A 27036-nucleotide genomic window follows, 5' to 3' on the forward strand; every position below is an offset into this window, starting at 1 on the left:
TGTTGTCTCTAAGTTTTATCTAAATTACAATGCTTCTAGTGAGTTATAAAGAGTGGTCTACACACTAATGAATTCCCTTAAATGTCCAACAATGGACAAAAATGTAGCACGAAGCAACTTGGGCATCGCTACACAGGATTTTCTGCATCATCAAATCTTTCCACCTTGTAGAATTTTTTTTGTCATTATCAGTGTTTCTGTCTTCTGTTTCTGACCTTTTCTGCTTTGTCGTCCATACAAGTACTGATTCTCCCATTGCCTCCGCTGGTATAGCACGATACACACTTGGCATCACCAAACAACACTATGCTACTATCAACAACAGCAGCAGCCTATAACATGAGGTTTCTCTCCTAGAGTATGTTTAGTAAAACACTGCGGGTGGAGATGAACGGGGGAACATTAACCTGTGTTGATACTGGACATAAATAAATGTACCTTTGCATTTTCAATGCAGGGGCAGATGGCCCAGGCAGCACTGGCCTGAACTTCTGGATTGGGGTTCTTCAGCAAAGACCAAAGAAGTCGTACGCCATCAAGACGATCGATGATCCTAAGAGAGAAGAATAACAACTTGTCACTTCTGGATACTGCGAGAGAAGTCACACCAAGCATACAACAAACTGATTTATCACCCCCAATTACATAGTCTACAACGCAGTGTACAGTGTAAGCTAATGCATTTATTCTCCAACATGTTTATATGTCTGTTTTCCCAGGGTTCAGTTTGGCTCCTGCAGTGGACTATCCCTCCTGGTGGGATGATGAAAACATTCCAGTAGCAGATCAGAAAGCTGCTCAGCATGGCTTTCCCATCACATCCTACCTGCTCAGTTCCTTACGCTGGTACCCCCTGCTCACCTTCCAACAACTCCATTCAAACATGTTCACATCAGCCTGGCCGAAAGCTGACCCGTACAATGGTTTTAGGAGGTCCGTGCGGATATTTATAGCCAACCTTGGACAAACACACACACACTCGCACAGAGCGTGACGTTTAACTCTGTTCCTGTCGGTGACTCGGAGGAAAAAACCCAGAAAAAAAAAGTCTTTTTTCCAAGTCAAACTTTCTCAGAGACAAGTCTTTCTATATTTCACTGCTTCTGAGTGAGGTTTACTTAAGAACAGGCTGTATTTCATGCTGCGGATATGATTCTACTAAAGGATGCAGTCAGGCTCTGGGAAGCACGGGAAAATGACTCTTCAGTGCGGTCCGTTTGTCAGGTATAAATAACATGTAACCTGTTTCCCATGTGTGCATCCAGCGACAAGGCCGACATTCAATGCTGTCATAATTGCTAAACCACGCCGCAAAGGGAGGCACCAGTGAACGGAGGTTGGGCCAAGCACTGGTCAGAGCCATCTCAACACCAAGCGTAACCCCCAACCCCATCCTCATAATAAATCAGTTTGAGAGGCATGATAACAGGGAGAGCCCACGCTATCCTGAGAGGCCACTAAATCCTTCAGGAACAGGACATAATCCTGCACTTGGACAGGTAAGACGCACTCAACACTACAGCAGTAGGATGTACTTAGAAATCAGTTCCAAGGCTGGTGAAGCAGCGGAAGTTCATAGTTTGGGATATGTGCACCAAATTCATGTTTCAGACAACAATGGAAAATTCAGTTGGAATTAATAGATTAATAAAGATCAAATATTTCAATAAATCATTTTGAAAAGGTAATGTTTGTTTTCCCACCAATGATTTTGAGATTTCCAGATAATTATATACCATGTAGAGGGCAGACCATCATGTATTCTTTGTTCCGGTCTTGATTTCAGAAACAGGCCTGAATATGCTGTTCTACTAAAGAAAACAATTATCAAATATGAGCTATGCTAATTGCTTTGCAGACTACTCTGCTTCATTCTAAAAATAACCATCAACATGGAACACAAAGGAATTAAAGCACATTAAAAAAAGACTTTGTTTACAACTACAAGGAAATGGGAACAAAAAGATGAATCCTAAATATAGATTCCATGAGAAAATATGTTCTTTGAGAGCTGTTACATAGATCTTCAGCACTGAAGTTCTTGGTCACTCAAATAGTTAAATGAAATGAAATGAAATGAAATGAAATGAAATGAATGGACTTTCTTCAAAAACAAGCTTTGTGGACTTTTACTACACCACTGTGCTTGCTCACTTCCATAAACGTATTAATCTTTCAGACAAAGGCTGTGTGAGCTTGGGCTTGGGTGCTGAAGAGAAGGGGAACAAAACGCTCTTCATTTGTGTCCAGCCTTAATTAAGAAGGGGACTGCAGTCTATAACAGTCTTGTAAAAGCAATGAAAGTCAGATGTGCCAAATATACAAAAAGGCCAATACTCAAATCTCTGTGAATGTGTGAATTACATGGCAGTTTTGTGCTTTGCATATGTTTAAGTCAATGATACTTGTATTTCTGTCTGTTAACCATATGCCACCTCTATATGATTCCTGATTCGATTCAGTTCAGATTTAATTAAATTAAGATTCCTTTGGGTGCATTTCATTTATAATGTCCATTTTGCGCACATATATTCAAACGCACATAACTATAGAACCAATTCTTAATGCGCATGTGACCACCATCAGCGTTTCTCACAGGTTCGCGTTTAAAGTCTGTGTAGAGAGAATGGTGTCGTCTTAGCGGCCCCTAATTTAATAACAAATGATCGTTGCGACGGAAGCGAATCAATCAAAACTAACTTTAGCTGGAAAATAACTTGTTGCTTTGGATAAAAACATCTGCCTAATGCATACATTTTAAAATGTTATACCTCTCTCACTTCCCTTAATGCTAACTTTATTAAAGAACCGCTATAAAGCCAAAACAATCTCTGTTACCTTAAATTATACGTTTATCTCTGTAAAGCTGCTTTGAAACAATCTACATTGTTAAAAGCGCTATATAAATGAAGATGACTTGACTTGACTTGTTTGTTTTTGTTGGATGCAGCCTGAGAGAGAAACTCAATAGAAATGTGTTTCTTGCTATTATTTCACAGTACACAGTATTTTTATTGCATGACACTCAATACAGTACAGTCAAGTGCACAGAGTGAAAAGTTGAAAAAGACATTCTGTATACTCATCTGTGCTTATGCTCTCCTGCCTGATTCTGTTTAGCAAGTCCAAATGGCCGTTGTCAGAAGTGCTTTTCAGCTTATACAAACTGACCGCACTGAGACAATAAAAGGCCTCCACCCCAGCCACAGCTATGAGTCTCACAGCAGGTAGAGTAAACACAGATCTTCAGGCCCTGTAATTACAGCACCAGGGCTAAGGGCTCTCGCCCTGCATGTGTGGAGCATGGAGCCTGGTCAAACTGCACAACCCTGGGCCTGTTGGATCCGCTGCAGAAGCGGTGAACATGGAATCTTTTACAGAGAACAAGAACAATGCCTTGTCATCCTAAACCAAGCCAATGGCAACAGTGAAAGGGATTACAGGGCCAAGGTTGGACACTGAATATTGTCAGCTGTTGGATTGTTTCAGGACAACTGTTTTGGATCCAGGTTAATTAGGTAACACACAATCAGTGAAAACAGTCTGATATGGACACAGGGAAAATCTGTTATAGTTATACTGCACAGAGCGTTATTATTTGACTTGCAAAGGACATATTTAAGAGTGTTGTAAAGATACAATCAATCAATTTAAGGTAAGACTTACGTCATGTTCTCAGGGTCAGTGGCACAGGCTCCCACGGCCCTTGTGACGTTGACTAGTAGGGCCTGGTTGGTACCAGTGAGTAGGTCGACCAAAGGCTTGATACCACTGCTCTTGCGGATGGTGGCAAGATTCTCCGATATTTGGGCACATTCTCCCAGAGCCCCCACTACATTAACGAGTACCTCTTCTGGTTGGTCTTTGAGCAGAAGTACCAGAATCTCCAGTGCCTTATACTCCTGAAACCTGAGAGAGAGAGTGAGCAAGAAATTATTACTTGTATTCAAGCCCAAGAAAATGGTGCATATATAATTTCCAGAGTGCTTCCAATCAAAAACAAATACAAGGACTCAATATACAAAGGCATCAATTGGTTATCTGCAAGAAAAATAGTATTTCCTGTCGCTTCCACAAAATGAGCATTTTAAATTTGAGCACATTTCTTGTGTGAACACACTTGCTTGTAATCTCTAAACCATAAAATTGCAGCTTTTGAATTACGTTTTGTAATGAATAGTGAGCTTTACCCCTGTGTGCTTAAATTGTTGTTTAAAATGTGGTATCTGATAACGGGATAATGGTAAATCCAAGAAAGAAAGAAAAACAAGTTGTGTCAATATTGCTCTCAAGGACCTTTCTTCATTTGACACAAAAATATGAAATGGGTTGTTTGTTATTAGATGAAGCATTTTTTTCCATCATGTAATGGATTGTAAAAACATGAAGACTCAAAACCATAAATAGCAACAGGAAGTATTTGTAAGGGTTGTGGATATCAGGGAGGAGAATAAATCCGGTGATGTTATATTGCCTCAACATTTCCCACGCTGCTCGCAATATGCATTTATGCTCGATGACCACATTTTCTGGTTTGGAGCAAGAAAACAAGAGCTTTTGGTGCGATTCTGGCCTTGTTTGCAAAGTAGTGGTAAACTACAGTAAACATTTAAAAGGCATATAATGTGGTCACAGGGAGCCTCAACTAATCTCTGATGTACGGTTAAGCTACACGGCTGTTTTTATTCACAGTTACGGTTTCTGGCTAAGCAGCCCTGATGGCCATTGGAAAGAGTGTTCAAGGTCATTTGGCTCTGGTCAAAGTCAACCAACATCGCGAGTAAATTTAAAGAATAACTGGCAAAATTAGCTCAGCTTTAAAAAAAAGAAAAGAAAAAAGAAGTCAGAAATAAGGCCAGGCCTATGCTCAAACATAGCATGTAAAACAGAGATGCCATCAGAGAAATGTTATCAGTATGCTACATTAAAGTTGTGGAGTAATTACATGTTACCTCTGATAAATGGACTGTGGTTGTTGTCTATTTTTGTAAAGCCAACACCAACCTGCCAAATAACCGTGCCAAGAGAAACAACATAAAACAGCACCGGTCAGTCGCTACCACAAAACAAAGGTTAAAGAGTGAGAATGCACTGTTTTAGAGCTCGAAACAGCATCCTAAATGCTCCCATTGACTCTTTGTTTAATAGTACAGAACTATCTTTGCAAAGCACATTGTTATAGTTGTAGAAGAAGAAAAAGAAAAAAATCACAGACAAAGGATATTTAATGCGGGTGGCTGAGGAAAGACTGGACAGAAGAATTTTTAGATCTGTAAGTGAACAGTAAAACCCAAAACAACTGACCCTTTGCTATAAGCCCCACCTTGACCCTCTGGTGCTCTTCGGTAGGAAAAAATGTACATTTTGTTTTTGTAGAATTTTTTACTTCATCGGAATGGTACGAAGCTTGGTAAAGGTTTTGGCACTTGCTATGTGAACACACAACAACAACAACAACAAAATTCATGGACATTATTCGAAAAGGTTAAATGGTCCTGAAAAAAGAGTCACACTTGTGCTCCTCGCGGTCAAAAATGACCTCACTGGAAATTAATGAAAACTTACTGAAAGCTAATTTTTCGAGATATCAAGCTCAAATTTGGAACACAAATTGTTTAGATTTATGGCTTTGATTTTCTTGCAGTTTTAGAGTAAAACGTGTTTTTGAAAATATATATCATATAACATTTTATTTATTTATTTTTGCAATTTTTTGTTGTTATCAGTTCTAATCCATTTCAAATGAGGCTTTTCTCTTTTCATTTTATAGGTTTTTTAGTGTCTACAGTTTTTAACCACATTACTGCGAGATTTAAGATTTTTTTTAAAGAAAAACATCAGATAAAAAAAGTTTTGCAATGTCACTTTATTCCAGCCCTTGTAAGACTAATTTTACCAAACCATTTTAACCACATTATGAGGACATTTACATTTGTACATAAAATTGCACAGTTCATTAAAATCTCCAGTTCATGCCTATGAGATGTTCAGTAAAGCTTTTCTGAGTTAACATCAGCAATCAAGGGGGATAGAGCTATGCAAAGGGTCAATCATTTCAAAATGAAGCTACTGAAGAACACCTTGATGGCACTAGCAAAGTGGAAGATAAGGGAAATTAGTAGTGATGCACCAAAATACATTTTTTAATGAAACATCGAAACCAAGTGTTCATTTGGTTGAAAGTTTTGTTAATTAAATTTGGGTATTTGAACTTGTGTGCTGTCAGGGTGTGTTGTGTCCTCAGGTGATAAATTATTGTAGTGAAGTTATTCAGCAATGAGCTGCCTCTCGATATTTTAGCCAAAACTGTTTTATTCATTGCTACTCTAGCATCATTTTTAGTTACAGCTGACCTGTCGTAGTTTATCTATGTTGTGTGCACGAAACAGATTCTGACATGGTCAAAGCACACCATGGGATAGCATTAATTATACATCACAGTTCCGGTCAATGATTTTGACCCTCTTTTTTTTGTGTGCAATTTCAGATTAATATTTATCACTAGAAATTACTGCATAATTAAGTCTTTAGTGCATTCTTATCTGAAAGATAATAGATTACTGTGATATTGCAATTAAAGCTCTATATGAGTAAAAATTCCAGTGAATCCCCTTTGTGTATAATTATATTAAGGTTATGATTATAATCATTCTAACATTTTTCTTGTTATAATATAACCATTTTAATTGTATGCATCATTAATCAGCTAAATGGTTAACATATGCCTTTCCCAGCATATTTGTGGAGGTCTCACATTCTGTTCAGGCACGGCCACCTTCTAAAAGCCCCTTCAACCCAGCCCTGAACCCCTCTCTCTGCTGGACTCGCATGGCCAGCCCTCTCATCAGCCACACAAAGACATGCTGTCCTGCTGCTGGCAACACCAGGACTCTCAGCTTGTGTGCTTTCAGTGGAGAAAAATAAGGGAGGAAAAGCACCTCAAAATTATTACCACTGTAAAATACATTCTAAAATGATTTTTGCCTTAAAACGCCAGGCTGGGATTGTTTCTAAAATGGCACACCAAGACCAGATGGATCGAGAAAACATTCCCTGGTAAGTGCTCACTGACCTAGCGCTCCCCTACTTCGACAGATTTCATTTTCATAAATGGTTGGTTGTTTTATTCCAAATGCTGCGTTTGACCTTGATGCTTTATATGTTGTACAAAAAAAAAAACATTGTAATAAAAGTATGCATTAAATATTCTGCCAGAAACATAGTGATTTTCTATACAGCTGGCATCTAAAACTTTCAACCAGCCACCTGTGCAAGTGAACACAGCACAATACAGACTATAATACATAGGCGTAATTTGCTGGTGGGACATGTCCCCACCACTTTTCACCAGAGTTGATTTTGTCCTCACCTCAGCAAGGCAAAGAAAAAGCACCTCTAATGTATTATTCTTCATAACCGAATTCAAACATAAAACAGATATATTTGCACCAACCAGACAGACCTGATATACAGACACACATATCGGGATTTTTAAGACCAAGTAATGCTAATGCTATGTAAATAACTATAAAAAGAGTAAGAGTGGAAGTGGAAGCATTTTGTTTTGTGGGAAAAACATTAAAAAAACAACGTTTTTGGTGTGTGAATGGGCCTTTATACATCAGTAGTGTTCACTAATTTTGTTTACTTGCTTGTTTAATCTCTTTTAAGCATAAGTTTCAATGAGGCTTCTTCAGCGGTATTACCACGGCCCCAATCTTGACAACTAAATGTTTTTACAGAGCATTACTTTTCTTAGAGGACACTTATTTGGCTAATGGGGCATTAAGCGAATTGAATGTGGCATGGGGCACCTGCCTCTAGTTTCAGCAAACTAAGCCTGATGTAAACGTAGGATGAGCTTTTGTCAGTTTTGACTTATGAGGTGGAGAGAGAGTGGCCTTTCTGCTACTGGGTCCTTTCAGACGCAAGCCTCCCTCTGAATTCCTCTTTCAATACTATTCTATTGCGACTGGTGTGGAGCCAGACAGTAGATCCTTCTACAGATCCTAGTCTATAACAATCCCATAAAAAAAACTCTTATCATAAACTAAAAATGTAAATTTATCAGCTCCTTGGCCTCAAACTTGTGAAAATAACACCTGATAATTTATAGACAGGTAATGGTGGAATTAAATAATGCATTTTTGAGTCCCCAAACGCATACTGCAAAGCAAAGTAAATGTGTAAATCACTTTTATATGAGAGTGCTTGTGTGACAGAACGGGCAAGCCAGATGAAGATTCCAAGGTTTTTCGTATTTATGGGGGAAACTGACTGGCTTAAAAGACATCAGCCGCCAGAAAAATTACACCAGGAAAGCCTCCAGGACGGTCATCATCTTCGTTGAGCTAAGTGACGTTGGAATAAAGGCCAGCGTGCTTTACATGACAAACGATTTAAGAGTCTTTCAGCTTACACTCCTGATTATTACAGCACGACTGTTTCAGAGAAGCATTCCACATCTTCCAGATCCCACTAGCCGCACTAATGGAGCAACGGCCTCGACTAACACATCACGGGCGTCTATAAAATCAACACTTTACTTCATCTTTTGTTAGCGGTATGGGTGAAAGAACAATTTGCATTCCTTCAGCATAAAGTCATCATAAAAGATCAGAGCTCATTGACAGAGTTTATAAAAACTTTTGCTCTCTCTTCAAATAATCACTTCTGTAGCCACATTCAGAGCAGACTCGGATGCACAATGGTGACAGCTCTGAGCCATGGAAAATCTGAGTGTTAGAAGTGAACAAATGAGACATCTCATAAAAATGAAGGCTTTGATTGCACATCCTCTGTCCTTCTCCCAACCAGACCCCTTTGCGGTACACGATTTGACCAAATCTGGAGCCAATTACGCATCTCATATTGACTTGACACCTCCTAGTCTAAAGATTCATATGCCACATTGAGATCAGGAGGTCTAGTTGACCGAGCAATGAGAAATGTAGATTTTTAGGAATGGAATATTATTTAAAAATGAACAAAATCTTAGTAATATTTTTTCAAAACAACCTTTCTTTAAATCTGCAATCTGCAAGATAAAACTCATAAACCTTATGAAATTAATGAGAAATGCTAAACAGAAAATGTATGTGTGTCTGTGATAAATTTAGTTATTAAAGGGGATGTCTAATGCTATTTCATGCATTCTGACTTATTTACACTGTTAAAGAGTTGTATTCTCATGCTAAACATGGCCAAAGTTTTAAAAAATTAGTTGGACGTATGACGGAGTATTTCTATGCCAAATACACTACTTCAGGATTCGTATAAGTTTCGGAAATTTTTTCGAGTATGGCCCTGTATGACATCAAAAAGGGTGGAATTCCTTGAACAGGCACTTCTCCTGCAAGAGCGAGAGCGCGCCCATCAACGTGCTTCGTTCAGGTTACGGACGCCGTTGGCAGGGCTGTCATTTTGTTTTTAGGCCACGAAATCAACAATGTCACCAAAGAAGTGTGTTTGTTGTTCCCCGGCATTTCGGTGACAAAAAAAGTTTTATAAACAAGGACAAGATCGACGATGGATTTGCAGATTGTTTAAAACTGAAAGATGGAGCAGTCCCAGGTATAAAAGATCCCGGTCATGAGTCGGAATGTAACATCAAATGTCTGTTTTGTTGGCAATCTGCACGTAAGTGCATATAATAAACAAGACGAACATATAGTGATTTAAAAGTTTTCCAGGGATAATGCGACGATGTATTGTGCATGACTCTTAGCTCCGCTCACGGCATGCCTCCAGGACCTCGGTTGTTTTCGGAAAGAATCGGTACGGCGTATCTGTCTTTTATAAATCTGATAAAAATAAAGACTATTCTGAGAAATGAAAGGATGCAATACTACTCTATAGGTACTCAAGATTAACATGAGATTGGCAGAAACTGTGTGTGTTATGCCCCCTTTAAATTAATTAATATACTGCTTAAAATATTTCTTCCACTCATAATGCGTAATTATGGTTGTTCTGAGAGGACGGTTGTTCATAACTGTCATAATTTCTTTGAAAAATTAAATAAATCTTTTTGCAGAGGATCTGTAGTTACATGCACATACTTAGCTACATTTTCCATGCTGATGGAACATTTCCAGATGGCTCCAGTTGTGGCGGCTAGTAACTGCTTGTTTGCAGCTTGGTTGAGCAACATGACCAGTGGCTTCAGTCCGCCGTACTGCCGCACCAGATCACGGGTATGTTTATCTTCTGCACACTAAAACAGGAATGAAGCCACACACTCATAAAAAGCTTTAAGTAGTATCGAGATGTGCACTGTATTGTGACAGTCAAAGCCAGGACTAAATTAGTATGCCATTTAATTTTTACCTCAACCTCACCCCTTTTATCCATTTCCAAAGAAAAGTGTAGTTGAGTGTGTAGGGCCGTACCTTAAAGATAGCGCTGGCACAGTGCATTTGGAGCTCCTGGTTGTCACAGCTGAGGTTCTTCACCAGATCCTCAATCATGCCCTCAGTCTGTATAGCAATTCTGTAGCTCTTCTGCCAATACAAATATGCAGAATGTCTTTCTACGCTGAACACCTACTGTAAAAACCACTCTGCCTTGCCAAACAACACTGCGTGCAACGACATAGCACTTATTTCATCCTAAGGTTTCTTGCTTCTGGCATCACAGTCATTCACATCTTCAAGCTGGTCCTTTACTAGAAAACAATCTTCCAGTCAAAAGTAAAGTTTCATGAACAGTATGTTATTTTCAGCCATACTTTGCACTGAGTGTCCTTATATAGTGGCTTTATATGTAGCAGTTGTAGCTTGCATTATGTTTCATAATACATTTGTAAATGTAAATATACTTTATTGTATTTAGTAGCATTTACAGTGCCATGGCATATAAATAATAAATTTGCAATTAAAAATTACACTACCACTCAAAGGTCTTTTTTTACCACACCAAGGCTGAATTTATTTGATAGCTACAAGCATAAACAGTAATATTGTGAAATATTATTACAATTAAAATTACTGTTTTCTAATTTAATATATTTTAAAATGTAATTTATTCCTGTGATGGCAAAGCTGAATTTTCAGTCTTCAGTGTCACATGAGCCTTCAGAAATAATCTAATATTCTGATTTTGTGCCCATTTCTTATTATATATTTTTAATATTATTAATTTCTTATTACCAATGTTGAAAACAGTTAATATTAATATAAGTTAACGCTTAATATTTTTGTGGAAATGGTGATCTACAGTATTCACTCTAGAGAGAGCACAAGAAAGACGGCAAATGAATGGGAAAGACCATTGCATCTTGAGACAGGCCCTATTAAAATAACCATTTTAACTGGGCACAGTGCATTAAAAACATGACACTGAGTGATTAACTCCCGTCAAGGCAGTAGTACAAAAATAGTTTGCATGCTTATTGTGATATCTGGTAATCTGCAGAAAGCGCAAAAAGACAGGCTTAGAGGTGTTTTTCATTCAGCGAGTCTTCAGCAATACCTGCCTTTCGATCACAAAACACCATGAAGCCATTCATTTTCTTCTTAAGAATTTTTTTTAGATGTTCTTAAGAAAATATCTGAGAACTTCTTAAAAAAAAATTCAAGAATTGCATTTAGGAACATTCGAACGAACTTCTTAAAGTTTATCTTGAGAAGATTTTCATGAATCCGGCCCCTGGTTTTGGTGCAGCACACAAACTTTTTTTGTAATACCAATAGGGCATTCAAAACATAGCTCATATTCTAAAACTGATTTGAACACTTTGAGCAAACCTCAGAAGCACACTCCTGCAATGTTCCCACCACAGGGATGAGCACATTCTTCTGCGGTGATTTGAGCAGCCGAGCGAGCAGAGGGATACCCCCGGCCCGGCGGATGGCTTCCTTGTTCCAGGTGCTCTTGCTGCAGCTCCAGAGAGCCAGAGCCCCACAGCGCGCCACCTCCACATCCCTCTCCTGCTCCTTACTCAGAGACACACCATCAGGCACGCAATCCAACAAATCCACCTGCAAGAAACAACTTCAGTTTTTTGCCTCATTTTAAAGCACTTTCCCATGCTTGAACTTTGAAACAATGCAATAGATTTGTCACTCTGCCTCACATGATATCATGCTAACATTACATTTCTATTCCTTATGATGCTTTATACTGTTTCCATTAAGGTAGAAGAGTCGTGGTATGTGAAAACGAGTAGGAATGTGTTATTAGTGGGGTCATGGTGTATTTTATGACATCTTCAGTGCAGGATGTGGAATACAATATCCTGCCCTGAAGCTGCCAACATTCATCTAAACATTCATCATCAGCCAAAGATTGGCTGTTACTTAAGAGGGCTTGAAAATTCAGACTATGTCACACCAAAATCTACAAATGACCACATCCTTCAAAGAGTAAATTTCATGTTTCCCTGCTGTCAAGTCAGAAAGGCCACTTTAACACAGCATTACAGGCGCGTGCTGTTCAGAGGTGGTCTGGGACTTTAAATGTAACTAATCTATGATAGCTACATAGAGAACGTCCGAGTCTGGCCCCGAGTAAATATACAGAGCAGAGTAACACGTGAGCCCTAATCATACAGAGCGTCACTCTGTCAATAAACACACATGCCAGGATGAGGGGGAGAACGACATTCAATCTGTTTTTACCTGCAATGTGCTCCCTTTGATGCTGGCATTGAAAATGATTGGGAGAAACAGACTGAAAGAAAGAGTGAGTGGAGAAATAGAGGCTGGTATACACATGTTCTATTGCTTGTCCCTCAACATTCTCCTTCCTTTTGTCTCTTTTCCTTATGCGAGTTCTTAAATTAAGGGCAACCTGTTTTGACAAACGCATAAGCACAGACTTCATGTTTCTCACCAGCTTCTTGATGCCACCATGCTGTCGGACTGTCCTGCGGGCCCGTCTGAACTTGGCCACGTTGGCGATGGTCTCTGCAGCAAGGCTCTTCAGCTCTTTGTCAGGGGAGTCCAGGATAGACACCATGGTCTGCAAACCGCCCAAATCAGCGATGGTCCGCCGAATCTGGGAGTTACAACTGATCTCCTTCAAGATCTTCAGAGAACCAATCTAACCGCAAGGGAGAGTAAAGTATCCATTATAAGAATAACTGCTTCATATACCTAATGCTGCGTCATGCAGAAATTATTGAGTTTTGAAAGCTCCAACTTCTCTTTAACAAAGATGGCAGTGGCCTCAACACATTTCTGTTTGATATGCTTTTTTTATAATAGTAAGTGTTACCCTGATGCATGTTACATTTAACAATTAAATACTTTGTTAAAAGAGTTATCATTTTGTAATTTTGACAATATATACATTTCGGAATCACTCAAAGTGTCTTAGTATATTGTATTATCGTGTGCATATTAGGAAGTGGCAGGGAACAACAACTATTCATTGTGATACTAATATTAATGCTAAAGTATAAAAGTAAAAGAAAAATAATATGTAAATACACCATCGTTCAAAACGTTGGGGTTAGAACTTTAAAAAAAATTATACTTATATTCAGCGAGGATGCATTAAACCGAATATAAGTGACAGTAAAGACATTAATAACATTACAAAAGATTTATATTTCAAATAAATTATTTTCTTTTGAACTTTCTATTCATCAGAGAATATTTCCACAAAAATGTAAGGCAGAACTACTAAGAAATGTTACAGGATCAACAAATCAACTGGATCAGCATATTAGTATGATTTCTAAAGAATCATTAGACACTGAAGACTGGAAAATTCAGCTTTACCATCACAGTAATAAATTACATTCTGTGATGCTCCAGAATGTAACACAATGCATTTACAACCAGGGGGTGTATACTTTTTGAATTTTTCTTATTTTGTCTTCAGGGAAACATGCAAGTATCTTCTGTAACTTCTGAAGGGCAGTACTAAATGAAAACAATATGATCGTTAAACAAAATCAGAAAAATTTACACATCCTGGATGCACTTACTTTACATTTGGTCTCATCTGTGTCAAGCAGGTTGATGAGAACCTCCAGTCCCCCCACATCTCTGATAGCCAGCTGACACATCTCCTGGACCAGGTTAAAGTCTCTCAAAGAGCACAAAACCATCACTGTGGTAGTCTGATTAGCCCCCTGTTCACACACAAACACAAGTGCAGAAATTACATTAGGTGCTCAATCATAACCCGCAGACAGATGATCAGAAACAGTTGTACAACAATCTAAAACATGTACTCTCAGACATTAGACAGAAGATGCCCGTGTTATTTGTCTGTATATGTATCTGTATGAAGGCTGTTGTGCACACCTACTTTTGCATCACAAAAGTAAAAGGTCCTTGCACACGTCCGAAATTTTCACACGTTAAAAAATAAATACGACCTGATGTTTTGTCAATCACGTTTACACACTGCCTCCGAAACTTTCGTCCGTCATAAATAAATTCGGATCGGGTTCGATTTTCTGCATTTTTTGCATCCGTAGCAAGCATTTTTAATGGTGTTTTGACAATTCAGAGCCACCGTATCACGAATACAAAAAAACACATACGAAAATTTCGGATTCAGTGCGCAAGGACCTTAATTCTTGTATTTTTTTGCATCAATAGCTTAATTTCTCCATGAACCCCTTTTTTCGACCCATTTCACCCACACATCATCCCTTCAAGTCTTATTTTGTTGAGCACATGTTGTGTATAAGTGTCTGGTATTGTGACTATAAACAGGGGTGGGGAGAGATCCTTTGATACAGACTACTGCTGTGCTGCTGCCTGAAACCATAGACAATGACCTAAGTTAGCAATTAAAAGAAAACAAGCTCTGAAATGTAGGAGATGATAACGGATTGGCCTTTAAAAAAAAAAAAAAGCTCTGTTTTGACAGTTGCTATATACACACTCACACACAGTGTTTTAGGCTCGTCGCTCCTCAAGAGGTTGCCTACGCAGTGAGTACAACAAACTAAACATGTGGCATTTGTTGTGCCAGACTCCTTAACAGATACATCTTTCGGAGACAACTGTGGTTTTGATATCATTCACGGCATGTCCTTTATCGGCTGGAATGAAATAACAGAAGGGTGAGTGACAGATAAATAAAGCAGGAGATCCAGCAAAAATACTACACTATTAATCATCTTTAATCAACAAATTATGGCCTCTTTAGAGATTGCTGTTTGTTTAGGTCAAAACCACAGATCTAAGATCAGCTTTCCCCAAGAGAAAACACCAGAAACACATGCCTCGTTTTTTCTCCTCCTTTTTTATGGAGCAGCTCTTATGAATTCAAACAAAGAGAAGCTTTTCTTTCCAAGGCTGGCCGTGTGCTCAATGCAGTAGGTCCCAAAGTGGCATGTAAGCTGCTGTAATGCAGCTCGTGCAACAAACCTTTGAAATGTGACACTCAAGTCCAATCTCCTGGAAATTGAACAAACACTTCTGTTTCTTTTTCATAAAATGAGCAAAAGATAAGATGCAGTGATTAGGCCTGCCTAGCACCCTCGTTTACTAGACACAAAGTGTGTCCCAATTCACAAATCTATTCTATGCTGTTTTGTAGTATAAAGTAGTCAGAGTAGTCCCTTGTGAAAAAGTTCACTTTAGCATAACTTTAAAAAGAGTATTTATTACGAAAATAATATACTTTACAAGAATATACACTTAAGTTCAAACTGAATGCAATGTTTTCAGCAAGTTAACTGCCTGCTATTTATAATTAACTGAAAATGTGTTATAGTTTAAATTTATGTTAAATGCAATTAGTTGACCTTTAAAGGTAGGGTAGGCAATTTCAGAGAGGCTAGTAATAGCGAGCTAGCTTTGAAAGCATAAGATCCCACCCTCCCTTCAGAGCATCTCTAAAGCCACACCTTCAAAACACATGAATGCGTACAGCAGGAAGCAAACAAAAGCACCACAAGAGATGCCATTAAACTACCTTATGTCTCAAAGCACATAACATTGCAATAATAATGAACAAAAAACAACTTAAAGAGCACTGACCTGTACCACCTGACTGCTGCCAATTAATTTTGCATTCAAACCGAAATCAATGATTGGACGAATGTTATATGGTCCTACTCCTTACACATACGATATATATACATTTAAATACATTTAGACCACTTCACTTAATGATTGCTATCAGGATGTGAAGAGACTTTCAACCAACATGACAAAAAAACAATTCTGCATCACCTACCCAGCCTTTAAAGTGCTTTTTTTACCCATTTAAGTAGGACTTCTTTATATGCAATTTATATGCATAATTACTTCTAGTGTCTTTACAATTTGGTTAAAATGTACTGCTGAATGTCCTGACAAGAATTTTTGGTAAGCAAAAATATACTTTAATATCATTTCATTCTATTGAAACTTGTCATGTATTTAAATATATTTGTATTTACCAGTGTTATTAAATTATTAGTGCGTTTAAAGATGAACTTGATATTAACTTGTGTGATATCCACTGGCTCGCCTTCATGGTTTAAAATGGAAATATTTTCAATATTGCGATGTGGCATTTTTCTATATCAACAATTGCTCGCAAAATGATAGACAATGAGTCACATTTCTAGAGTGTCATTTACTGTCATAATAAAATGAAGTAAATTAGTAAATAAACAAGTACAGTAACAAGCAGATTTAAACTTGTTTGCCTAAAATTTCAGCGAAAAATTTGCTGATGCAAGTACAAAAAGACTCTTGATTTTTTTTCTTGCCCCTCCCAAATAGAGAGCCCATGATAACAGATATGGTGCCGATGTATTGTAAGTAGAACTTGGTTGAATTTGTTCTAGAAAAAGACTTAAGGAACATGGATGTGAGACGAGGAGAACATCAGATGAAAGAGAGGAAGCACATATAGTAGGACTAATAATGAGAAATTGATGTAGACTTGAAATAAAAGGGTGGGCAGATATGGAGAAACTAATGAGAGCGATGAAGGAGATGACAGAGAGAGAGTGATAAGAAGTGAGAAAAATAGTCAGAGAGGCGGAGACAGAAAGTAAGAAGAAGAAAGAAGTGAGAGTGAGAGAAAGAGGCACATGTGTTGTCCATATTAAGTGGCTGGACTAAATGTGAACCAAAACTAGCAGTGAATTCACTGCACTCTCTGTCTTGCAAGTTGCCACTCACCTAGCCTTCAAAGCATTCGATGGGTTAGCACTGAATCTTGTAAAAACACAAAGCTATATTTAGTACTGATACCAGGGAAAAATAAATCCAATGTTCATATGCTTTCATTTTCTAGCAGCTTTGGTCTCAACACGCTGTAGACATTCTTTACAAATCAGAAAACATCTGAAGGTATTTTATTATGTCTCGATTCTAACGGGCCCTCTCTCAGTCTGTGGTGTGAAGAGAGATGTTCAGGACAGATGCACTCACAGATAAAAGCTGTGAACATGGATGACTGACAGGTTTATCATTTGATATCACTATACCTAGGTGTTTCTATACTTCACTATATAGCAAATCTCTGCTCAGAAATATTTTGTATCATTACAAGATGTAAACTATATTATCGCACAGCTCTATGTATAAAGTGATATACTGATTCACTATCAGTCAAAGTTTTTTTTAAATGTTTTTGAAACAGAATGATTCAGAAGGATCATGTGACACTGAAAACTGGAGTACTGGCTGCTGAAAATTCAGCCCTCAGGAGATACTCAGGAGAAAACACCACTAACATTAACGATGATCGACATCAAACTGAACCAACCAGGAAGTATTTATAGACCAGGTAACCAGAGAAACTAACGAGAACTAATACAACGACAGGAACTAACTAAAAAACAATCACGGCACATAGGAATAAATTACATTTCAAAATATATTAAAATAGAAAACAGTTATTTTAGATTGTAAAAATGATTCACAATATTACCGTTTTTACTGTATTTTTGATCAAATAAATGCAGCCTTGGTGAGCATAAGAGACTTCTTTCAACATACATATACCCACAAACAGTATACTCACATAAAGAGATTTAAAGTCACAGTTCTGCAATATGGGAAAGAAAAAAGATCTTTCTGAAGAAAAGCATGAAATAGTGCACTGACTTTTGCAAAAGCATTAAAACAACTAATATTATACAAAAAACAGTACAGCAAAAGAGTAGTATGTCCAAAAGTCGTAATATTCGAAAATAAAAGTACTGTCAAATAAAGAAAACAAACAGGGTGCACTTTCTGTTGTCACAAAAATGAACCGAAACTCAGAGAATAGCCTACTTGTCTTTAAAAAAGCTGTGCCTTTGTGCATTTGACCTTCATTATGTATATTTTGATTATTTTCTTTTGTAAATAAAATACAAGCAAGCAAAAAAAAAAATATTTTAATCTCCTCGCATTCTTTCTTTTAGCCACGGCCACATCCACCTTGATAGGCCCATTAGGGGAGGGTCTTGTTTTATGTGAATAAGTGGGCAGGATGATTTTCATATCATTGTGTAGTGAAAAAACTAGGCTACAAGATCCAGTTCTCAAAAGTCTTGTGAATGTTCAGTATGTGTTTTATGGCCTTGTTGCAGAACAACCACTGGCTCTGCACCCCTACTCACAACTCACTACTTCAGATCTATGTTCCCTCCATAAGCTTGCATCCTGCAAGTGAACTGCGCCTTGTGGTGCCATCCCAAAGAGGCACAACATCTTTCATGGACCGTTACCTTGACTGTTCAGTGCTGGTGGAATGACATGCCTAACTCAACCGGAGCTAATGAGTCTTTAACCATTTTCAAGAAACGGCTAATACTAACACTTACTATTATATATATATATTATTATATACGTGTACTTGTGCTAGACTAGCTGGGACTAGTCACAGCACTTGCATATTGTTGCCCTATTGTTTGTTTGATTGATTCTATTGTCCTCCTCATTTGTAAGTCGCTTTGGATAAGCATCTCCTAAATGGTTAAATGTATTTCAGTGGTTACAAATATTTTTCACTAAGCAGACAAACGTTCTCTCAAAAATACAAACGTTTACATACATGATACTCACATATGATTGTAGTTTGTGCTGAATACAGTGTAATCAGACTTTAGCCATGGAAATGTTTTAAGTAACTGAAATAAGCTCAAATGTCAGGACATGTCAAAACATCTCCAAGGCCCAGAAAACACCTCAGACCTCAAAAGGTTCAAACGTCTTCAGACAAATGTTGGGGAGAAAGCTTTACATTCATCTGTGATCAAGGCTAAAAAGCTTCTTGCATTGCTTTCCACTTGTTGAAAACATTTGCCTTCAATTAATAGCCACGTCTAGTGGCATTTGAAATAATTTAGGTGTCACAAAAATACAGAAAGAGCAGATAGATTGTAGTTCTGTTTCAGAACAGGAAAGCAGGTCCCAAAGACAGCACAAGCTGCATGTCACCATAAAAACCTATCCTGAGGAAAGAATACTTAAACATTCAGCACAAAACTGTGCAGAATGAGCCAGCATTCATAAATCCTGCCCATTGCAGATGGAGCTCAGAAAATTAACAAATTCTCCTGAAGAGCAAAACACAGAAGCACAGAGACATAGAGAATGAAAGCAGAAAGGAAAAAGGAGGAAAAGACAAACAGAGAGGATGGATATATAAATAAAACTTAAGAATAAAACAAAGCTGTACTGATGCTCGGGAGAAAATTGAGAGGGCAGAAAGAAAAAGGAAAGAAAGTATCAGAGTCAACGAGAACAAAGAGGTATTAGAAAAAGAGAATGTGAATGTTCATTCTGGCACGAGTGTTGTGTATGATATACACATTATAGTTAATTTATAGAGAATCTGACTGAGGTCTGATCATTATCATTTATCCTCAATTAAGCAGCCAGCTCTCCAGAGCAAGATAAAGACAGCTGTATAAATGATTTACACAAAGAGAGCCATAGAGCCACAGAGCAGAGCCGCCTCGTCTAGATTTAAGAGCAAAGAGATATCAGATTTAATGGACAGTATTAACTTGATGCAAAACAGCATATCCACAGCGTATTTTTACGAGCACCTTTACTTGCATGCATATACATACACACACACACACACACACACACACACACACACACACACACACACTCAAACCCATCAGATGGGTGTCTGCTGTAGATAATGTTATGCCATTCTTTATGTAAATTTCAATTGCTGACTCTTATGGTTAATGATACCACTTTATTGACAAACTGATGCACTCATCACACAACTGTTTCAAAGTCTTGGGTCAATAAGGTTTTTGAAAGAAAATAATACTTTTAATATTAATATTAATATAATCAATATTTTAATATGACTTTAAATGCATTGGATGCATTGATTTGAACAAAAGTGGCAGTAAAGACATTTAAGACATTCACCAAAATTCAATTCATCAAAGAATCCTGAAAAGAAATGTAAAGATAATATGTGCTTAAAGAAAATATTAAGCAGCACAACATTTTCTTGTTTCTTGAGCCCCAAATCAGCATATCAGAATGATTTCTGAAGGATCATGTGACACTGAAGACTAGAGTAATGACTGCTGAAAATTCAGCTTTACTATCAAATGGATAAATTACATTTTAAAATATATTAAAATTGAAAACAGTTATTTTAAATTGTAATAATATTTCACAATATTAGTTTTTGATCAAATAATGCAGCCTTGGTAAGCATAAGAAACTTCTTTCAAAAACATCCTTACTTGTTTTTCTAAGCTTTTGAATGGTAGTGAATGTTACATTGGCCGTAATAGAGGTAAAGAGATAATAGTGATAATACTATCGGCCATCACATTTGAGTGTGCACCTTTAAAAAAAACAAAAAATGTTTTATTCATTTCTGTAAGGCTAAAGAAAGTCAGAAAATTCAGAAAAGCAATCTGTTTGGCATCACTGCATCATACAGGACTGAAATGAGGTGTACCAGCAGCTTGGTCTGACACACATTCAATTTTGTACTCACTTTGTCCAGTAGATGGAGCAAGACCTCATAATGGCCATGTGACATAAGATGTGGACGTTACTCTGGTTACAAAAAACAACTGTTCTATTCTGACTGGAATTTCAACTTCTGCCACTATGCAAACAAAAAACTGTAGCTGTAAATGTATTCCATGCAGAGGATCATTTTAAAACATCTAAAGCCTTTTATTTGTGCACATTATTATTCTGAAAGATTATTTCTCAGTCTTCTATTCTGTGAGAAACTCTCTGTAAGTGAGGCATAAGCCGCTGCAGTGAGAGAGATCCAGATTTAGGCTTTACTTCCTGAGCAGACACAGACACTGCAACCTTTAAGTTAAAATGACTCAAAAATAAGTTGAGTTAATTACATTGGCAAAAATTGCACACACTTTTTCAATGTATAAGAGCACTAGTATTTCACTTACTTGCAAGCGATTAACAAGGAGCAGAATTGGGTAATTGGAAGAAGGGAGAGGGTGAGAAAATGTTTCTATGCAACTTTGTTTGGCTGCCATGTTTCTCTAATTCAAGCTAATGAGGCAGTTGGGCCGAATCTGGTGAGACAAACAGCCTGTGGCCACCTCCTCTACACACTGACGCAGTTACAAAGTGCGTCTGTGAATGTGTGAACGTGCAGTTATACTCAACGCTCGTTCTTTGACCCATCCAGGCAATAACTGAATGGAGTTTGGTGTGTGTAATATGTTTTGCGGTCTAAAGACATGCACGATTTATTAATATAGCACTAACACATCATGAAAGGATGTAGTCACTGGTGCAAACTGCCCTCCGTACATGTGTACAGAAAGGCAAACATGAAGACATGTAAATGTACAGTTCAGGTAATGTAGACTGCAAAAATATCCCTAGATAAACAGCCATTAAACACAAGTCCGATCATTCATGCATCACCTTATAGAAGCGTAATCTCCCAGAAATACAAACGCATGTCTATACCCTGGAAAAGAGCAGAAGAAAAGACAGAGGGGAGGAGAAAAACTGAACCTTCACTCCAAAAATAAAACAGATATTTAGTTTGGCACGGACTGTGTTTCGGCTTCTGATGGTAATGACATTATAAGAGCGCTACTGGACAAACCCTCATAAATAAGAACTGTGGTTTCCAGACAGATAGAATGCTAGGAAGGGCACGTTACAAACACATCCTGTCTATAGTTGAAAACAGCACTGTAACAAACGCATCCCCAAACACCTCACACAAATCAAAAAAAAAGAAAGAACGAACTTTACAAATCTACTTTCCAAACGCTTTCCAAAATCAAACAGGATTTTGTTATCAAATGCTTTTTTTCCTGACGTTTGGTAGAGGATGAGCACCTCCCATAGGGAAAATCACATTCATTATCCTGTGTTTTACTGGGCTAAAAATATCTACCTACGGCTGAACTTTACTTGGATGTTTTTCTTTACATGATTTATTGCTCACTACACTTAAGATCATCTTTTTAAAAATGTGTACATGCTGTGTCCTCTGGTGTTTAACATCAGTGCCCTTTTAATCTACAGTAGGCCTATGCCTTCTATAAATTATTTACTATAGGCTATTGTAAAAGGAGATAATATGTCTTTGAATTACTTTTAATTTTATTCTCACGTTAATGTGAGATCAATTTTGCTTTCAATTTAGTTCTTTGTAAACCCCTTTTTAATGTATTGACTAGGGGTGTCGCAATATACTATATGTATTCACTATAACAGTGATGTAAGAGTGATGAAATATTGCAATCATGTTCATATTACACATATGATAATATTGTAAATAATCCAGCATCAGTAACCGATTGACACTCCAACACAGTAGGTGGCAGTATTGCACCTAAACGCTGGTAGCCAACTGTCATTAAAAAGAAGATTATTTCATCACAGTTGCTGTGTCCACAATCACCCCTATACCCTTCATTCACTATTCCCCACATAAGTCCACAAATATAGTTCTAGTAAATGAAAACGAGAAATACTGAGTGTGACGAAAGGGCTACCGCTTTTGCATAGTTTGTCCTTAGTTTGTAATTTTTTGAAATGTTGCAAAACTAGCAGCTCCAGTAGTAAGAGAACTCTGTCAAGGAAACTGTATAAACCTTAATTATACAATTTGATAATCAATCAAAAAGGAATTTATACCTGTATGAAATTACGCTGTACCCACATTGGACCAGCGGTTAGGAAAATGGATGGATGGAGGGTTCAGCTGCGTGTGACATCTTCTGGCGAGACGTGGGAATTTATTTGGCGTGCGAATCTCAGTGCATTATGGGTATTCTCTAGCCATTGAGCATACATCGGTTGTACACTCATTACTGTGGTGCATTGTGGGGTTGAATAAGTCCACTATAGTTTCGGAGATCACTACAGGTTGTTGTTTCCTCAATTAGTATAGGGGCGATATCAGACACAGCCAGTGTTTAGCTACAACTATAGTACCAAATCTTGTCGTCGGAGATGATAGCAAGACACTCTACTCACTTTGTCCAAATATGCCTACTTCCATACTATATTGTATGCAAAAATAGTACAGCAAAAGAGCAGTATGTCCAAATTCATTATATACGAAAAACAGTAAGAGTAATGTACCCGGATGACCTACTACTTCTGCCAAGATTCTGGAGTGCACATTTGATCGACACTTTACTATCCCATGATGCCATGGGAAAGTTGTGAACGGCAGTGATGCAGTGTAACTGATGCTGGTAGGTCATGTGACAGTGACAACATGGCGGATATAAAATGTCTGAATTTAATTCATACTACCCATTATTCATGCTATATAGAACATACTTTTTTAATGGTCAAGTAAATCTCCAACCAAATGTGCCTACTAGACAGTATGCGATTTTGGACAGATTAGGGGTGTTGGACACCCCAGTCAGCAGTCAGTTCTTTTACTAGGTATTTGTACAGTTATGGTTACAAACTCTTTCTTCGTCTCCCTACACTCATATTTTTAGTGTGATTCCTTTTTTTGTGAAAAAAACAAATTAAAGTTAAAGATGAATGTGACTGATAGCATAATTTTTTGTAAATTAAAATCTCCATAGATATCGCAATAGTATTTTTATAGTGAATTATTTTGCCCATGATAATCGTGAAGTGAAAATATGAGATCATGACAGCCCTGGTATTGATGCATGTTGGTGTGTGCATTTATACAAGCAAATGTGTTTTATTACCTTTAAGTATTTGACTAGTTTCTGGATCTGCCAGTATTCCGAGGGCAGGTCGGTGGCGTTCTCGGCACGTCTTTCGGGCTGTTCCTCATCTTCCTCATCCTCTGATGAACTCTCGCTGAAGTCATCAACTCCTGGGGTTTTACTATGCACACACACACGCACCTATTAGACGTATTAATATTCAAGCTGGCCAACAATTTTATGTCTCTCAGACACACACTGTGAGAAGTACTCTCCCACAGAATTTTCTCAGGATAGAAACGAGAACTATCCATACATAACAGGACATTATAGAAAAAGTGCTTTCTCTAATAAATAGAGCAAACATACATATACATATACATCAAATCGGAGGAGAGTCGGAGCAGGTGCAAGCCAAACCACACAGCCCAATCTCTCAAAGCTCTGGTAAAATCTCTCTGAATCCAATGTGGAATGAATTATTGCTCTCTGAAAGGCCTCATGCTCAAACCCATGGACAAAACGGCCATCAAACTCAGGGGTGTATTTGAAGTGTCATCTTAAGCCATGGCATCAAATTAAACGGCATGGGATGGAGAGAACAGAGACAGAGCAACAGAGAGAGAGGAAGACTGGAGTGGTCATCAGTGCATTTCTGAACTCTTTCATCGCAAACTCATACACGCACGCACAAACGCAGATGGCCGTTAAAGCGGATCAGGCTACTGAAATGAATGTATCGTGAAACGAGTCATGAAACTCGGTACACAAGGAGAAGAGGCCAGAGGGACTCAGATATGTTTTCCAGGGGATAACTGTATTGTCGGACAGCAGCGTACTCGTCTCTTTCGGTGCTAGTCACTTACTTGAAGTGTGGAATGTGTTTTGCAATGCGAACGATTGTAAGTTTGCTGGCTTTGTGTGATATACATTACATTCATTTTGTGTTTGTGTACCATGAACACAACCAAATGTTCTTCAGAACGCTACACTGTTTTTTGTGTGCATCACTGATTTAAAACGGCAGGAAAAAGAGAAGCTGCGGCTACACCCGGAGCTCCTTACAGGCAGGACTGTGTACTCTGGCAGTGGATGTTATGGGGACAGCTGGAGTTTTCGCTCACCATCGCCAAACAGACAGAGAGGAGTCAGAAGAAGGAACAGGGTTATCAGTGGCTCAGGCACAAGCGGTTATTACAGACCGCTACTCCCAGTAGCACCAGAGGACCGTTCCGTGTGCACACCAACCTGAACGGCTGCTTCATCCATGCCTTATTAAAGGCTATAAAATGAATACTTATCCACAGCTGAAATAATTTGCCCTGAAAGTGAGCCTTTATTTCCAATTCAGTGATTGGATAAGTTTTTTTTTATGTTTGGCCAGGAGAATAAAGAGTAATTGAATTATGCGTGTTCTCGGGAGAGGGTTTTTTCAGATCCCATTGCAATGGTTAGGTTTTTACCTCAGAGGAAATACCACATGTACAATGAAAAAGCTATTTCTGTGGACTGAGATTGTGGCATACATTTTTTGAGAAGACTGGCAGCCTGGCAGAGACGATCCAGAAAAATTGGCTTTTTTTTTGTTCTCTGATGCTGGTGACTTTGTGCCGTATTCCAGGATCCTCTTGCTTTCTCTGCTCTTTCTGGCCTTCTCCTCTGCCTCACTGGAAAAAACGACAACAATCAGACACTTATTAACACACGTTTATACACTTTAAAGCCATGAAATTACAATTATTTTATTTCTATAGAACATTGCAGTGTTTATTATTAATTATCCAATCAATTCTAGATGGACAAAATCAAGTCCCACCCTACATTCTTCTCTCGTTTGAGAAGTTGATATACGTGACATTCGAAAAAGAAATAAAAACATAATGATGTCGACTTTCTTTGTTTTTGCTTTGCGAAGTCCAAAAAAGTTCATTTTAAATTCACATTATGAGGTTACATAATGTATTTTATGCTTTGTATGTCTACTCTGATATTTTATTTTTGCCACACAAGTATTACAATAGGACTATGTGGATGTTTCAGATACAATGTTTTTTAAAAGAGGATTAGCTTGCATCTTTGTTACTTTTCCCTGACCCTTAATTATTTTTCTATATGTTTTCTCTCCAATCATGTAATATTGTCTGTTTCAGTCTTCGTGGGTTTCAAGTATTGTGGCAGCTTACAGAGAAACCTTAGATCATCTGAATGCAAATTTGGTTCTTTTGCTGCAAAAGGCAGAACACTGAAGTACATTTTCACATCTGGGAAATTCTTATTTCTCCAAAACAAAAGATTATTGTTTTGGAAATCTTAGATGACTGTTCAGAGGAGGTTTACCAGTAACAAGTGTTGAAACAGCCAAAGAGGCTGATTTGTTTGCTAGATCAGTGGTTCCCAACCTTTTTTCCAGGGGACCCCTATTTTAACATTCAAAATACTTCATCAATATCAATAGAGCCACAAATATGACATTTAACCATCTCTTGAATTCTGAATGACTACTGAACTTTGCATCTGTACAGTACATACTGTAGACAAGCCACATGCACTCCAGCAAACATCAGCTAGCCCAGAGTCAGTGACCTCTGATGTTCATGCTGTGATGGCTTTTTTGTGTCTCTTCAAAAGACATCCATTGGTGTTTGGAATTATCACTTACTCAAATGGGGACGCCAGGCCAAGGTTCTTCCATTTCAAAGATGGTTCTAATTTCTTCTTCCTACCGCCCGGCTTGTTCCGCACAAGCTGATGTCTCGCCTTCTCAAGCACATTCTTTTCCTCATGGTCGTAAGACTTCAGGGTTTGGCCTGTTTCCTCTGCATCAACCATTTCCACATGTAGAATCTTTTTAGTGGATGGCACATCTTGAATGGCAAAGTCCTGTAGAAGACAATGAATAAAAATGAAACAAGATAGTAAGGAAAAGAACCTCTGCACCAAATGTAGAGCCTTGGGACTTAAAAGAGTTATTTTTCTTAAGCATTTTTTGTTCAACAACGTTCTTC

The 27036-nt window shown here is 38.0% G+C and overlaps 2 protein-coding genes across 4 annotated transcripts in view; one reads left to right on the forward strand and one right to left on the reverse strand.

The window, feature by feature from the left end:
- rab18a (RAB18A, member RAS oncogene family) overlaps positions 1-1686 on the forward strand; it is an 81490-nt gene extending 79804 nt beyond the window's left edge. For both annotated transcript variants that reach the window (XR_013819298.1, XR_013819299.1), the window contains one exon: positions 458-1686. The gene's annotated coding sequence lies outside the window, so the exon portion shown is untranslated. The remainder of the gene's footprint in view (positions 1-457) is intronic.
- Positions 1-27036, reverse strand: part of odad2 (outer dynein arm docking complex subunit 2) — a 56458-nt gene that overhangs the window by 12748 nt on the left and 16674 nt on the right. For both annotated transcript variants that reach the window (XM_079852078.1, XM_079852079.1), the window contains exons 8-17: positions 26691-26911; positions 25558-25698; positions 24071-24212; positions 13937-14083; positions 12835-13044; positions 11748-11981; positions 10392-10502; positions 10062-10216; positions 3667-3909; positions 439-553 (exon numbers count right to left, since the gene is read on the reverse strand). In XM_079852078.1, coding sequence (XP_079708204.1) covers positions 439-553; positions 3667-3909; positions 10062-10216; positions 10392-10502; positions 11748-11981; positions 12835-13044; positions 13937-14083; positions 24071-24212; positions 25558-25698; positions 26691-26911 — 1719 coding nt within the window. The remainder of the gene's footprint in view (positions 1-438; positions 554-3666; positions 3910-10061; positions 10217-10391; positions 10503-11747; positions 11982-12834; positions 13045-13936; positions 14084-24070; positions 24213-25557; positions 25699-26690; positions 26912-27036) is intronic.

The sequence above is a fragment of the Squalius cephalus genome, assembly GCF_949319135.1.
Source record: "Squalius cephalus genome assembly, chromosome: 19".
Taxonomy (NCBI): Eukaryota; Metazoa; Chordata; class Actinopteri; order Cypriniformes; family Leuciscidae; genus Squalius; species Squalius cephalus.